Genomic DNA, 11194 nt, shown 5'->3' on the forward strand with positions numbered 1-11194 from the left:
ACTGCGCTGAGCACTAAGAGTAACATTACTGAGTGGTCAGTATGAAGAAGAAACAGCCCTGTGCGAGGTGTTGATGACCTCAATGAACGGAACGTGAGCCTGCTCCATTTGTATGATGAAACACTGATGTTTCTCTCTCCATGGAGGAGTAATTCAGACGTGTGTGTGATGAAATGCAAGCTATTTTTGAGCACTCCCTCTGCTTGGCACAAGGTTTATATGAGTGGATGCCACGCCCATCCTTTCCAGCCTCCCTCCCCCTTACACTTAAAGTATCAAGCCTGAAGGAGCAGATACCCAAAGAGTCACCTCAGGCTTCAGCGAGCTCCCACACAAGTACATTAAACTATTTTTTCGGGATTTCTTTTTTGTGAGTTTTTCATTCTGTCTCAGATCATTTGTGGGATAACTCCTGGATTAACTGGCATCTCACTTACAGAAGAAATGGCCCTGCGACAGAACTCAGACAAAGAACCAATCATTGAGCTCTTCATAAAGGTCAGTAATAATTTTGAGTTTTTGAATCAGTCTATTTGCATAATAAAGAGAAACTTGCTTTTTGTTTTCCACATTGCAACTAAATGAAGTTGTAACTCCAAAATGATGTAGTTACTTTCTCTCTAATGTATTTTCCCTTTTATTACTTGTCTGCAAGTTAGTTGTACACCTACAAAGTCAGTTAAATCTTTGCTTCCACTTTGAAAAGTGGTAATGTCAAGTCACACGCTGTCAGAAGAAAACTGTGCTGGCCAGGGAAAAACCATAAAAGACTATGCAAATGTACCCTCAAAGGTACAACATGGTCCTTAAGGTCCATTGGTGTTCCTTGGTACTACATTCATTTTTCTACAAGAAAGGTTCATATTTGTACTTTTTCATGACTTTTTTAAGAAGTTAAAGCAAATAAAAAAGCCTGTAGTCAATGTAACAGAGCACAACTATGTTCTCTAAGTAATGGTGCTGAAAATGTACCCTTGAGGGGACCACCCCAGTGATAGTTTTCTTCTGAGAGTGAAAGAACGAAACTCTCCTGACAAGAAAGTGTCACACATTACTGGCCAAGCAGTACTGAATAAGACTGCGCCTCATGCTGTGCTGAGATTTGTGGGCTTTTTTCAGCCCTTCAGTGTGTAAAGGGGCAGAAATCCTCTTTACGGGCAAACAGGGGCTTTGCTTCTCTGTCGTATGTTGTCGTAGTTACGTAAAGCTGTAACTCTTCGTGTAACTGTCCCAAACCCATCCCCTCTTCCGCTGTCTTTATCATAACACACACACCTCCAGAGTCTTATCATCAAACTCGCACGCACAAACGGGGAGAGGGGTGCACACTGGAGACCCCCGGCCCCTTCCTGAGCTGGTCACACCCACACAGAGAGCACACATGTATATACATACAGATCTTAGGAAAAAGGGCTCTTTGTAGTACCAGAAAAACAGTTCTGTGACTTATACTAACAGAAACCACATAACGGTTATTCATCATAGAGGACCATTTAGTCATACTCATGAGAGATTAGTCATGAGAAATTCAAATGCTTTTTTCGAGTTGTCCCAGTTTACTAATCCCTTGTAGAAAGTTTTTTTAACTAAAAAAGTTTGATATTATATAAACATTGCAAAAGTTTCAAAAACGTGCCATGTACTGCCCAGTTCATGCGGTCTAAATGTATAAATTAAGCTTCGGAAATATAAATTAGAATTCAGTGTTTTTGTGATGTCATGAATACCAAAACATTTGCATATTTCTTTACATTTACATATAGTCCCGCCCACCCATGCTGAATTTATGAGTGTTTTAACCTAGACTGTTTTTTTATCAGGTCACTACACAGGGCAGCCAATCAGAACAGATTTCAACTACATATATCAGTCTTGTTTCATTTGAAGAAATTAAGTAAGGTTTGAAAATTATCAAGTAAAGTGCATTATGTCTTTTTTGGTACATAAAACCACACAAATGTCAAAAGGGGTCATAAAAAAATATGAAAACTGAAAGGGTCCAAACCGTAATTCCTCACCCTCATCACAACATAAGTTAGATTTTAGCTTTACACCTTCAAATGGTTCTTGGATGGTTCTAGAAAAATCCTTCACTTGGTAAGAGAGTCATTGCATTACATTACATCCATTAACATTTGCACCATATAAAAAACATCCAATCCATTGAACCATCCATTGGAAGGAAGAACTAAAAGTGCTTCTACTATGGCTTCACAGCAAAGAACCCTTTCTTGTATCTTTATTTTTAATAATAAAGTCACTTTCCGACTCTAATTCCATCGTGTATTTTGCTGCCACTGACCTCTAATGTATCTCCACAACAGTGGAAAGGCACTTTTATCATCATGAGATATTCACACAATGTAAAGGGCAGCTAAAAAACTTAAGATACATGGTTTTGATTTGACTGAGTTGATTTGCAATTCTTTGATAACAGTGTTCTGAAAAAACTGCCTGATACTATGAATAATGCCTCTCTGTGCCATTCACTGAGTTTGTTTACTTTGTTACTTTTGGGACAGGTGTGCTTTGAGTGGACTGAAATCATTGTGCATGTGTACTGTCTCTCTCTTCGAGACAATGCCTGCTTTTCCTTTCTTTGGATCAGGCCCTTTAAATAGCCACACCACCCAAGCATGCACACATGGCTATTTATGTCCTTTTCTTTAAGGATGGGAGTGGCAGGACAATATGCTGCGACTTATCAGGAGATGATAAATTAGGAATTAGGTGAAAGGATGAATTTCCTTCTGTACTGTGAACTGTGAATTATTCAATTCTAAAGTGTGAAATTCACTATTCTACCTTATTCAATATTATTCAATAACTACTATGAAATTAATGTAACTCTTTATCCTTTAGGTCTAAAGGGGTTAACGCTGTTGTGTGCAATAAGTGGAAGGTGTTATGAGTTGGGGGTGCTGAAATGTATTGCAGTGTATACCCGATGTACGCAAAGATGTCATGCAAAATGATTTACCACTTAATTTTCATCTGAATTATATTGTTGATGTTAATATGTGTCACAGTAACTGATTGTGTCACACCTGTGGCCAATCTACACTGTGAGATTCAACAGATTGTGTTGAAGATAACGGTTTAATTAAATTAATGTTCTCAAAACATGGTACATTACTGCGTTTTTAAGCAAAAATAATATTTGGCTACTTTAGGGCACAGAAATAGCCTACAGTGCAACCACCTGCTTGCATTTTAGTGACACACCCCCTAAACGGCCTGTACAAATGCTATTTTATGTTTAATGTTTTATTATTTTTTTCAATATGTTAAACTCAAATAAAAAGGGTTCCTGCTTAAGGATCAGGATGTGTTTACCCATTTTCACTTATAAGATCAACAAAACATCATTTAACCGTAGGTATTCATTACATTCAGATTATTGTAAAGTTATTGAAATTATTTTTACCAGTTGTAGCTAAAGAATTCTGAAATCTGGGGTTACTGCGGCCACCTCAGATCCCCTCCTTACTTCTGACTGTGTTTGAGATGCAGTGAGGTGGGGCTGCCAGAGCATGATTTTCTGCTCCTCTGCTCTGTGGGCTGGGCCTTTGGCTCATAAGACTTTCAGCTTGGGCCATTACATAACTTGGAAACTAAGAACTGACCTCATTCCAATTCATATTTAACCAGTAAACTGGCTGCAGTGTTAACCATAGACTTCTGACTTCTTCCTGTGTTTTATGTCTCCAGGCGGGCCACGATGGAGAGAACGTGGGGAACTGCCCGTTCTGTCAGAGTCTTTTCATGGTGCTGTGGCTGAAGGGAGTCAAATTCACAGTGACCACAGTTGACATGAGGAAGTAAGTTCTGCCAGAAGACTAGAATATTTGGTTATGAAATATGTACTAACCCTCTGAAGCAAGATGAATTATTCTTGGTGCACAGAAGAAAGTAATGCATTGCATTTACTTGCCTCAGATATCAGTCCAAAGACAGAAAGTGATTTTCTTTTTGGTAGAGACTTTTTTCTAAAGGAGGCTGTTTCTTTACAAACTTCTGCAGGTTCACATACAAAATGTCTTTGTACATGATCATCAGTGAACACAAGCTCACTGACACCACTGTAAGAACAACAGGCCCAGACTTTCCACCTCTGTGCAGTACACTTAGTGCAGTCTGGTTGGAATTCTTCTCCAGGCTTTCTCCACACAGTCTACCATCAGCGTTTCTCATTTGTTAAACATCAACTTAAAGAACTTCATTAAAGTTTACCAATGGTGAAACAGTTAAACTATCCATACATGTTATGCTCTGGGCCCTACATGGAGGATCTATGGCATTTTTTGTTATTTGAAACTTTGTTTGCATTAAGCAAATAAAATCAGTTCATTCAGGCTGCTGCTAATTAGTGAGTCTTCGCTCCTGTCACGGCTAGGCGCTCCCACATCCGTGTGCTTTGCTTAATGAGTAACAAAGACTTTTGAAAGAGCCATTAATCTCCATCTGTCCCATTCAGAAACAGATGGTAGTGAGTGGACTGTGTGATTGTTCAACCTGTCCACACCCTGTACGACATATATTGACTACTCCAACTTTTGATGTGTAGGAAACCTGAGGAGCTGAAAGATTTAGCCCCAGGGACAAACCCTCCTTTCCTCTTATACAATGGTGCCCTAAAGACTGACTTCATTAAGATCGAAGAGTTTCTGGAGACAACCCTTGCCCCACCCAGGTATTGTGAACATACAGTTACTCTTCATTACAGTTTTAATCATGACATTCATCATTAAATATGAATATATCATTTTTGTAATAGCTGCACAAAGTAAGTAAATACACACTAGTTTCGCAAGAGTTACTGAACTATCAGTGTCCGTGTACTTCATTGCAAACCTTTAAAAGTTCCTTGGCAGCACATCATGTTCTTCATCTGCTGGAAAGCCACAGTTAGCTTTAGACTTAGCACTTAGGAACTGGCTACTCTCATGAGTCTCACTGTTTCTCTCCCGTCTTCAGATACCCTCACCTCAGTCCACTCAACAAGGAGTCGTTTGATGTGGGTGCTGACATTTTTGCCAAGTTTTCTGCTTTCATCAAGAACAGTCCAAACAACAGCAGTGAGTTATGCTAAGCTGTATCTTAATGGTCCAATATCAGTGCTCTGTTTAAACTTGCATATGTTTTAAATGTCATATTGGCTTAGAATGTACTGGTGTGCGTGAGGAGCACTATGTTGCCTTAATATGTAAAATTTGATGCTTCTTTCCAGTCAGAAAAACCACTAAAACATTGCATTCAGCTTTAAAAAATCTGCAGGGATATTTTTCCACACCTCTAAAGTCTTAAGTTGCATTTTCTGTGTTCTCACGATCCAAGTAATCTGAAATTCAGTGATGTTTAGGTCTCTGGGGTGGGTCTACCAAGTCTTGCATGATTGTTAGCAGTCCAGATTTTTCCTATATCTTTTAATAACTTCACAACTCAAGTTTTGGAAACCTCTGCTTTCTCCTTCCTTATGCAAGCAGCTTACTTATATCCAGTCTGATCAGAGATAAATAACTTGTACTAGATGGTTATCTTGACTGGAAATTAAATAAATGAAAGATGGTCTCTGATATTTGCATAATATTTATTTGTTCATTTCTTGGCTTCACAGTACAAGAGCAGGCTTTGCTGAGGGAATTTAAACGACTGGACATCTATCTGAACACGCCGCTCCCAGAGGAGATTGACCACAACTCCAGAGAAAACATCACAGTCTCCAAGAGAAAGTATCTCGATGGCAACCGCCTGACTCTGGCAGACTGCAACTTGCTGCCCAAACTGCATGTGATCAAGGTGAGTCAGACACATTTATGTCAGTGCCAATAAGTAATCACCTGTCCTCGTTCCTGTGCACTTTAGCAGCCTATTAAATAAGCTACAAGAGCTCATATTATTAAATATTGCATTTTTAATAAGAAAAATAGTTTGCTGTAGTTTGTACTGTTTTCTAAAGTTTCAAAAAGTACTATTTACATTCTGCAGTTCATGTATGGAAACAAGCCCCAATTAAACTGCTTTTGTGATGCCAAGAAAACCAACATACATTATGTGGCCAAAAGTATGTGGACAGCCCTCCTACTTATTGAGTGTGGGTGTTTTAGCCACACCCTTTGCTAACAGCTGTATAAAATCAAGCACATAGTCATGCAATCTCCATAGACAAACACTGGCAGTAGAATGGGTCATACTGCAGAGCTCACTACCTTTAAATGTGGCACTGTCAGAAAATTTGGCAGATACCAGGAGAATACCACCTACCAGAATGCATGGTGCCAACAATATAGGTTGGAGGAGGGTTAATGGACTAGGGCTGTTTTGCAGAGTTTGGGCCTCTGGAGTTTCAGTGAAGAGTGATGTTAATGCTACTGCACACAAAGACATGTCAAATGATCAATACTTTTTGAGATAACAGACACCATCTTTCTGGTAACATTTTGAGGCAGTCACTTTCTTGACATGGTTTGATGAGTTTGGTGAGAAGGATCTCCAGTGGTCTGCATGGAGCCCTGATCTTTACTCCACTGAACAATTTTGGGATGAAATTGAAATGTTGATTGGGAGGCCAGGCCTTTTTGTTCAACATCAGTGCCTGACCTCACAAATGCTCTTTTGACTGAATGGGCACAAATTCCCACAAACACACTCCAAAGTTTTGCAGAAAGTGTTCCCAGAAGAGAGGAGGCTGTCATGGCCTCAAAGAGGGGTCAACTAGGTATTGATGACCAAGCTCGCACAGGTGTGATGGTCAGGTGTCCACATACCTTTGGCAATATAACGTTTCCATCTTTTCAGCCTTAAGCTGATTATCCTAATCTATACATGTTGAAGTTTAAAGGAATGTTTCAGCCCAACTGTTTGAATGAGACACAGCAGTCTGGAAGAGAGGTCATTTACATTAACATTCCCTTATTAGTCCCACAACGGGGAAATTTCACTTCCGCATTTAACCCATCTGTGAAACACCACATACACTCTAGTGAGCACACACACACTAGGGGGCAGTGAGCACACTTGCCCAGAGCGGTGAGCAGCCCAATCCGCAGCGCCCGGGGAGCAGTTGGGGGTTGGGTGTCTTGCTCAAGGACACCTCAGTCATGTGCTGTCGGCTCTGGGGATCAAACCGGCGACCTTCCGGTCACAAGGCTGGATCCCTATCCTCCAGCCCACGACTGCCCCAAATACATATATCACTCAAGAAAAAGTAACAAAATGTTTGAATGTTAGGGACAAAGAGAACCTGTAAAATGTAAATGTTATGTAAAAATGTTTTTGGCACATAAATGCACAGAACTATTACATAACGTTTTATAAAAAAAAAATGGAGAATATGAACCCATTGTATTGATCTATTAAGTACTGGGTGTCTGACAGCTAAAGCTCAGTATTGATTTCTCCAGAATGTATACTAAAAATGAAACCAAAAGTTAAACCGAAAGAAAAATTCTGTCTCTTTTACTTTTCTATGATTTTGAAGGTTGCAGCCAAAAAGTACTGTCACTTTGAGATTCCTGCTGACTTCACTGGAGTACATCGCTACATGCAGAATGCTTATGAGAGGGAGGAGTTCAGCCAGACATGCCCTGCTGACATCGAGATTGAGAAAGCCTATCTGAGTGTGGCCAACAGGAGGTCATAGTCAGACACAGAGTGGGAACAACCTCTACACATGGGACGCGGAGGAGGCCATTCAGATTTATCTCTGTAAATACATATAAATAAAAGTGTTTAAAAGAGTACTCCAGATTTTCTGAACCGTGGCAGGTCGAATACCATTTCAGCATTCCCCAATACTTAACAATGGGACCCAAAACCCGAAAAAAAAGGACTTGAAAAGCACTTACAATAGAAGGCAATGGGCAGTTGCTGAAGAAGGTTTTTTCTTTGTAAAGAAATGTAACCAAATTATTGTTGATGATAATTGACCATATGCTACAGATGCAGCAGAAAGATTGAAGAATACTGGAGTATTCCTTTAAAGACACCAGTAGAGTCGATATGCAGAGTCATACTACAGTTAAGTTTTACTATATTCATTGTGCCTATGATCCCAAAGCCCAAAGCATAAAAATTGCTAATTAAAAGGGAATCGCTGGATAGCTGCCTAGTATTCCCTCAGCAGTAGGCCACATGTGCAATTAACTGTAGATCAAATGTGATTTGCTTTGTCCATAGTGTATATATGTATTTTAATACACAGGTAACTACTTTTTTTCTAAATGTCTATGTATGTCTATTAAATCAGCTGTAAGCAAAGGTTTTGGTCTAATGACAGGATTTTCTAAGTAAAAATAAATTAACACATCGTCCTCAGAGAACACACTTCTGGACAGTAATAATGCATGTATGTATATATATATAAAAACACTTAAAACACAACTTGCGTATAGAGCTCCATGACAAAACTGCAAAGCCAACAATGTCATGTACAAGATTCAGGTATCATATACTCAATGGTTGTTTTATAGGAAAGGTTATACTTGGTGCACAAACCAAATACATACACAGTACCACTGTTCAAGGAAAAAAGGTCAAACGTGTTTTTGTTTCACATTTTAATGAAAAATAAAGATCATTTCATACTTATCAACAACTTTGCCATTTCTTTTGCCTGTTTACGTTTACAGATTTCTAAACAAAGACTGAAAGACAAGGAGATGGACCAGATTTTGCTAGAATAATCGTGTACACAGTGATGGTCTCAGACGTACATCCTAGATCCTTATTTTACAGAGTTCATCATTTTGCTTAAAAGCAAAGCCACGTTGAAGTTACTGTGCTGTGTGAATTCCTGTACACATTGTCACTGAGGCTGCTGGATTGGTATTTAATGGAGAAGATAAATAGTGATGTTTGTACAGAATGGGTGGAGTGGGCTGTTCCTCTGTAATTCCGAAGGGATCAGCTCTTAATTTGTTACACAGTACTTCCAGAAACAGGCTGTCAGGGAAAGACAAACACAGAGCTTTAGTGGTCAGCATTGTATGCGTTCCGTACTGTTTCATTTCTGATGGATTGTAGGACTAATTCGAATATGAGCCTCTAACTCTGACGTGTAATTCTTATTTGGTGCTCCTAATGATTATAAACACAAATTCTTTATGCACATTTCCGTTACATATGAGCACAGCATATGCACTGCAATCCGTGAGTGTAATAACACTAATCCTGCAGCTCCTCAGGAAGATGACTCTCACCTCTCTTGTTGGGTTTGGGTAAATTCTGCTCCGACCGCAGAAAGCCTTGAGAGCGCAGGTTATCTGCTGCTGCCAATTTCAACACGGCTGCTTTTAAGTCGTCCACCTATAAGCAGTTCAATTCTATTCAATTCAATTACAATTATTTAAGAAATGATGCAGAATTATGAATTATTCTTATAAATGCACCAACTGGAGGATCGATCAGTTCAAAAAGGTATTTCATGAGGGAACAAGCTGATTTTTTAACTGATTTTATTCAAGTAAAAAAAAAGGAAAGTAAATATAAAATATTTAAATAAAAGCAAGATTTTTCATCATTCAAAATCTCAGAATCAATAAAAAAATCGAGCTATTTTTGGATTTTTATTTTATTAACTTTATCTGCTTAGGCTGCTGCCCCCACGACCCGGACCCGGATAAGCGGTTGAGGATGGATCGTTGGATGGATGGAACTTTATCTGATTCACATTTGGGTGAAAACATTATTATTAGGATGAAGTTTATAACAGATTATAACAGATTGTACAGATTTGTACAACAGTTGTTGATGTTACATTACTGGCTGTTCAGTCACTCAAGAGGAAAAGAAATAGAAAAAGAAAGAGAAAAAGCAAGGCTATCACCGCAATAAGAACAGGTTCTTACCATGTCGTTCATTTTCGCTTGCTGTAGAGTTTCCTTGGTTTCTGAGACATAAAGAAGTAGCAGGTTTAAATGGTTATGAAAGCTGAAGACCACCACCACTGGCAGCCAGTGAAAAACAGCTTCAATGCAAACAGTTAGATTTTCTCACCTTTAGGCCAGGAGTCTCTGTCTCTTTCCCTCTGCAGCAGGACAGGAAAGACGCTTTTGACACCTCTTTGCTCACTCAGGTCATCACTCTGGCCTTCCTCCACTTCTGCCACCAGTTTCTGAAGAAGGTCTGTTACAAGAAAAATATCAGCATCAATCAGATAATATTAACATAGCAAATGTTGTCTGTATGAAAAAACCCAGAATGTCCATTTTGTTTTTTCATTTTTTACATTATTTGAAAATACTAGCTGCTCTAGATGTTGTGTCAAAATATCATGGTGCAAGTAGACACACAATAAAATCATTTTACATTAACTTCCATTCAAAGTTAGGAATGTTCTTCTTCTGTAAAGTTTTTGTTTTCCGACAGCACCGATATATTAAACTGGCTAGTAAACATCCAGATGTTGAAGCTACATTTGTACATTTATATAAGCTCTAATTCTTAACATGGACATCATCTATCAAAGTCTTATGGAGTTCCTTAGACCAACTACTATTACTGCTGGATTTTGATAGAATCTAATATCCATACAACATGCATAAATGCTGAGAAATCTCTAGGAATCTCTCAGAAAGGTCATGAATCATGCAGTTCCCATAAAGTTCTTTGGACACTCAACACAAGCTTCAACTGTCCTCAATATGTTGATACAACACAACAGTCAAGAACCGTGAAATTCTATTTTGAAGTGTGTTTATCCAAAGACACTACCATCCATGTTCCTGTGCCTCTTACGATTTACATGATTTACATGATTTACATGATTTACAACATAAAAAGTGAAATATTAGATTTTGTCCCTCAGAATGGTCAGTGAGCAGAAAATGAGCTTACCTTCCTGTGGTGTCAGCACTGTCTCTGGATATAATGGTAAAGCACGAGTTGCGGAAAAGACCACAGCCAAAATGTAGAGCAGTGCCACGGACAGCATGTTGAGAGAATCTAAGGTCACTCCGGTCTTCACTGGCTTGCCCTGGAAGAGGACTTCTGTTTTATATATCTTCTCAGGTCATCTATCCTGGATGGATCAATACCGCTCCTGTCACCCCATCCCCAGCGCAATTGGTTTTGACGCGATGGCACCCTCGTCATCGGCGCAATTCAGGGTGCGCTGACAATTCAAAGGGTGAGTATCTCTGCTTACACAGTGAGCCCTAACAAATGTTTGCTCTCCCCCCACCAATCAGCTGCT

At 39.2% G+C, this 11194-nt stretch overlaps 2 protein-coding genes across 2 annotated transcripts; one reads left to right on the plus strand and one right to left on the minus strand.

Moving 5' to 3' along the window:
* Positions 1-279: 279 nt before the first annotated feature.
* clic2 (chloride intracellular channel 2) lies at positions 280-8593 on the plus strand. Its single transcript, XM_017698347.2, has 6 exons — positions 280-498; positions 3712-3821; positions 4568-4693; positions 4978-5078; positions 5618-5799; positions 7481-8593. The coding sequence occupies exons 1-6, from the start codon at positions 445-447 to the stop codon at positions 7640-7642; spliced, it is 735 nt and encodes a 244-aa protein (XP_017553836.1). The 5' UTR covers positions 280-444; the 3' UTR covers positions 7643-8593.
* urp1 (urotensin-related peptide 1) lies at positions 8228-10955 on the minus strand. Its single transcript, XM_037540774.1, has 5 exons — positions 10837-10955; positions 9997-10125; positions 9849-9889; positions 9201-9306; positions 8228-8943 (listed from the first exon to the last, which is right to left on the minus strand). The coding sequence occupies exons 1-5, from the start codon at positions 10931-10933 to the stop codon at positions 8912-8914; spliced, it is 405 nt and encodes a 134-aa protein (XP_037396671.1). The 5' UTR covers positions 10934-10955; the 3' UTR covers positions 8228-8911.
* Positions 10956-11194: the final 239 nt, after the last annotated feature.

The sequence above is a fragment of the Pygocentrus nattereri genome, chromosome 8 (genome assembly GCF_015220715.1).
Source record: "Pygocentrus nattereri isolate fPygNat1 chromosome 8, fPygNat1.pri, whole genome shotgun sequence".
NCBI lineage: Eukaryota > Metazoa > Chordata > Actinopteri > Characiformes > Serrasalmidae > Pygocentrus > Pygocentrus nattereri.